This window comes from Sinocyclocheilus rhinocerous, unplaced genomic scaffold (genome assembly GCF_001515625.1).
Source record: "Sinocyclocheilus rhinocerous isolate Xijiao unplaced genomic scaffold, SAMN03320098_v1.1 scaffold475, whole genome shotgun sequence".
Lineage (NCBI taxonomy): Eukaryota > Metazoa > Chordata > Actinopteri > Cypriniformes > Cyprinidae > Sinocyclocheilus > Sinocyclocheilus rhinocerous.
The window spans coordinates 239,153-244,152 of record NW_015646677.1 but is presented as its reverse complement, the minus strand read 5'-3'; the positions used below and the strand labels follow the sequence as shown (position 1 = coordinate 244,152).

General features: G+C 38.5%; 1 protein-coding gene across 2 annotated transcripts in view; it reads right to left on the bottom strand.

Moving 5' to 3' along the window:
- The window catches only part of LOC107707972 (dual specificity protein phosphatase 16-like), a 24,474-nt gene that overhangs the window by 12,226 nt on the left and 7,248 nt on the right, over nucleotides 1-5,000 (bottom strand). The window contains exon 2 of one of the 2 annotated variants that reach the window (XM_016512097.1): nucleotides 1,034-1,541. In XM_016512097.1, coding sequence (XP_016367583.1) covers nucleotides 1,034-1,258 — 225 coding nt within the window. In that variant the 5' untranslated portion in view covers nucleotides 1,259-1,541. The remainder of the gene's footprint in view (nucleotides 1-1,033; nucleotides 1,542-5,000) is intronic. The other variant, XM_016512096.1, reaches the window with a different exon arrangement.

Here is a 5,000-nt window from a genome sequence, read left to right as displayed (position 1 = left end):
CAATATGCCAATGTTAACAGTAAAGAGAAAAGAATGATCCAACCAGTGCTTAATCTGAGCCGGATCCTGTTCCGGAAAATGTCAGATTTTGGATTTTTGCGTTTCGGTAATTGTTTTTAAGGATCCAGCATTAGATCGTGACAGTGCGTGCGTGCATATGAGAGAGAGCGCAGGTTTATGTATTTGGAGGTTATGTATTGGTCCTCAACATATTTTTGACCGTGACCAGTCAGCTTTCTTAAGTTCAAACTCGCTCTCATTGATTGGTGCTTACTGCTTATTGTTTTGTGAGCAGCAGAACGTTTGGAGAGAGTGTAATAATACCAGAAATACCGGAAATAATATAAAATAAAGTGAAATATTATAATGTATAAACATTATAAATAGTGGTCAACCGATATATAACCAATACCGATATATCAGCCGATATTTGGCATTTTTTTAAATATCGGCATCGGCCGATATGTTTTTCTGTTTGCCCGATGCGTTCGAGGCGGGACTTTTATTTTGACGGCGCGACAGACGTTTATTTTGACGGCGCTGAGAAGGCCAGCGCATGAGCACAGTGCTCACATTCTCCCTCTTGTTCGCTGTGGCGTTAACAGTTCTGTCTAATACGTCAAGTTTGAGTTGCGAATATGTGGTGTGTGTGTGTGTGTGTGTGTGTGTGAGAAAGAGCGCGCTGTTGCTGTTAATAGTGTTCACCGTCTGTTTGATTACATGCCATTAACTAACCGGTTGATTTTTACCATACATTTCTGCCATATGGACATCAACTTGAGATAGTCACCACTGATAAGCTATTACTAAATATAATGTAGAAACTTTAATTTTCTGTAAAGCTGCTTTGCAACGATTTGCATCGTGAAAAGCGCTATACGAATAAACTTGAATTGACTTGAATTGAATGTTGTAGTTACATTTTCAAGTTAAAAATCGTAAAAAATTGAGAATCGGTCAAATGAGATTTTATTTTTTTGCCATATCGCCCAGCCGTAGATGACACGCCGGCATTACTCCTGGTTTCACGCACCTTCCTCTTGGCCGAGTGCTGCAGGAGTTCACTGATCTGGATCTTGTCCTGCTGTAATCTCCTCTTCATCAGTTTGGAGCAGTTGACGTTCACGGCCTCCAGGATGTGACACGCGTTATACTCCACGAACGGTCGGCTGTCGATCAGCAGCACGCGGTCCAAGCCGCCCTCCAGCAGAGCCACCAGACCCTCGGCCTCGATGGGCCGCGCCGCACGCTCACACATACCCACAATCCCTCAGTCCGTCTCTGCGCTAACAGTCTCTGTATCTCAATGACGCTGCCGGCGGGCCCTCAGGAGATCAACGGCCCCATTGTAGCAGCGGATGATGTAAAAACGTGTGAGAAAAAGCCAGAGGAAACTCCAGAGGAAAAACGCACTTACACGCAGCTTATGTGTGTGTGGGGCGCAGTGGCTGATGGGAGTTTCTTTCACACCATCACAGGGGTCCACAGACGGGCGACAGCTGCGTCTCCTCACCGCTGAGCTCCATCATGAAGATCTCCTGCTGAGACACAAAAACAACCTGTGAGCACTCCGGTGTTGGGAAGGTTACTTTGGAAATGTAATAGGTTACAGATTACAAGTTACCCTATCTAAAATGCAGTAGTGTAACTAATTAAATTACTTTATTGAAGTAATGTAACTGATTACATTTGATTCCTTTTCTAAATTTCTAATGTTTTCAACTGTTAATCATTTTCAAACATGTAAACCAGGCAGGATTAACCTTACAGTAATGCTCAACACTGATTACTGTCACTTTCGAAATCCTTTATCACTTGAATTAAGATTATAATAATTTAAAGCACAGCCACCACAAAATCAGACTTACTTTGAGAGCATTCTGAGGTTAAATACGGATTTAAAACCATAACAAGAAATAGTTTAGTAGCTATGATTCTGTTTTTGCAAATCAAATCTTATGATAGGAAGCACTGGCATCTAACAATGGCATGGGAAAAAAACAGTTAATCTTCAAAAATAAAGTATATGCATAAACCATGTGTCCTATTCTGAGTACTAAAATGTTGAAACATTGGTTTCTCATATTTTAGAGCAGTCACTGCAATTTATGAAAGAAATCAATTAAATCTGTATGTGGGTGTGTGTGAAAAAAAAATCAGATGTAACCACTTTGTAATCATTAACATTTTTATAAGTAGCTGTAATTTTACTACACATTTTTTCTCAGTAACTGTAAATTACGTAATTTAGTTACATGTAACTAGTTACTTCCCAACACTGGCGCACTCATGTCCAGTGTTACTTTTAAAAGTAATGCATTACATTATTGTGTTACTCCATGAAAAAAAGTAACTAAACTTGCGTTACTTTTTATGGAAATACTAGTGCATTACGTTACTTTTGCGTTACTTTTTGTCACCTTGGCTGGGCTTGTTTATTTGTTTTTTTAGTAACAAAAAAAACAAAAAGTTATATTTTTGGCAACTGTAAGGGCTCTTTCACACCAAAAGTGAAATTAAAAAGCCTCAACACGGGGACAGGAGAGCTGTCAGACAATAAATGGGAAAACAAAGTAACTTGTGTTACATATTTGAAAAAGTAACTCATATATTTTTTGTAAATTTAAAAGTAATGTGTTACTTTACTAGTTACTTTAAAAAGTAATCTGATTACATAACTCTGTAACACATGCAAACTCTCTAATGCTTTAGGTCTAACCTGGACATTTAACAAATCCAAGAGTAATATGCATATTAATTATGTGAGAGTTTGTGCGTTACGGTGATTTCATCATTAAAACGGCTCATTCAAACAGAATGTGCTGTTTTATAGTGTATATTTTGGTGACAGCAGCTTTGAGTTCACGTGTGTGTGTTAGTGTGAGTGCTAAAACCAAAAAAAGGTCTGCTTTAGTTATGTCATCTAGTCATTGATGTGTACAGAACTACACAGAAACCAGTGAAATTCCCCTGCGTGCCATAAAAACCTGCCAGTCAGTCCTGTATGATGGGAAAATCCCAACAACAATAGCAGCAGCACACGATGTTACAGAAATACGATACAGCGATCCAAAAGGACAGCAGTTGTACCATCAACCACTGATTACGTCAGGATCTGGATGAATTCTGATTGGTGTCATTGGTGATGAATTCAGCTGGAAAAAATTGCTCTCAAAGTGATTACAATGATATCCTTCCTCTGTGCCATTATTGTTATAGTTATCGCCAGTGTTACGCATTACAAGTAACATGAGTTACGTAATCAGATTACTTTTTCCAAGTAACTAGTGAAGTATAGCATTACTTTTAATTTCACAAGAAAATATCTGAGTTACTTTTTCAAATAAGTAACGCAAGTTACTCTGTTTTCCCACTTATTCAATGAGAGTTGAGGGAAATTGGGAGTACGTTATTTTCAGTTTTGGTGTGAATGGCCCTTTACAGTTGCTAAAAATTTGTGGGGTTTTGTTATTAAAAACAAATAAACAAGCCCAGCCCAGGTGACAAAAAGTAACGCAAAAGTAATGTAATGCATTACGTTCCATAAAAAGTAATGCAATTAGTTACTTTTTTATGGAGTAACACAACATTGTAATGCATTACTTTTAAAAAGTAATTTTCCCCAACACTGTTTATTGCTATTATTTTAGCATTAGACCTATTATTAAATCTTTATAGTTATAGTTATCATGGGCCTAAAAAACAATAACTATAACTATTTTTGTATACACACTAGTGGACGATAACAATCTCTTTGAAGACGAATGGATTCTGATTGGCTGAACAATGTTGGAAAAAAAGAAAAATCGCTCTGAAAGTGATTTCAACAATATCGTTCCTTCCTGTCATTATCATTGTAGCTATGGTGTGGACTTCGCTATTCTCTTAAAGTTAGAGTGATTATTTAAACTGTACAGTTATTGTTATGGTCATCGTCTTTAGTGCGAACGGGCAGCTGAACAGTTTTATGTCACGTGTGTCTGGATCAAATCAAAGCTCTGATCCCGACATCAGCGCTTATCTGGAAAATATCACAAACCGGATTACTGATTGTCATTACTATACTGACATGTATGAACTATTGGCAAGACTTTGTAAAGGCTGCATGAATTCAGAATGTAAAGGGAGTCAATCATGATGTCAGGATCATTGTTTTAAACTGTCACAGAAGCATCAGCCGAAAGAGTGAAAGCGAAGTCCAGATGTGAGCGAGACCGAAGCCATGTCGACATGAGAAGATCAGCTTCACACGCGTGTGCGGAGGCGGCAACATGAGAACATGTGCTGTCATCATGAACAGGGTCTGTTCGGGCCTCCGGGAGAAAAGCGTTTCCATCCCCCATCAAATATTGAACAAAACCAGAGTTTCTGCATCTTGTGTTTCCCTCTAATAACATGAAACTGGAGCAACAAGCATTTCCTCATATAAAACACAGATCTGATTACAGACGTCATGGAGTTGTTTCTCACAACGTTTATTTCTGGATCTGTTTTAGGACCGTTCAAGATTCATTTGACGCTGATGAGCTGCACGCAAACACTGAACGTTTATTCATGGGCATTTTATTGTTTTTCTCAGCTTTTAAATTGTTGACAAACGCACTGGCATCACGGTTTTTCGAGTCGCATCACGGTTTCAATTTTCTCTGACCTTGTTTGCGAAAGGCTGAGCTGAATTAAAACGGTTTGCTGTGTGTTTTTCTGACCGAAGGTTAATAGCTCAACCTGCCTGGCAGAGATAACAGTCATGGAGGACTTTGACCCGTCGGTCAGCCATCAGAATACAAACAGATCAAACGAGGCTGAAATCAAACCACAGACGCTTTAAAGGCAACGAGACGTTGTAAATGAAACGTGCAAACTGATCTTTCCAGTCTCTGAGGTGAACATCAGTCCAAAGTCATGCTGAAACCTCTAAAATGATGTTAAAAACAGCTGTTCTAAAATCAAATTTAAGATTATTTAAGATAGCGTATGTTGTGTGATCAATATACTAATAA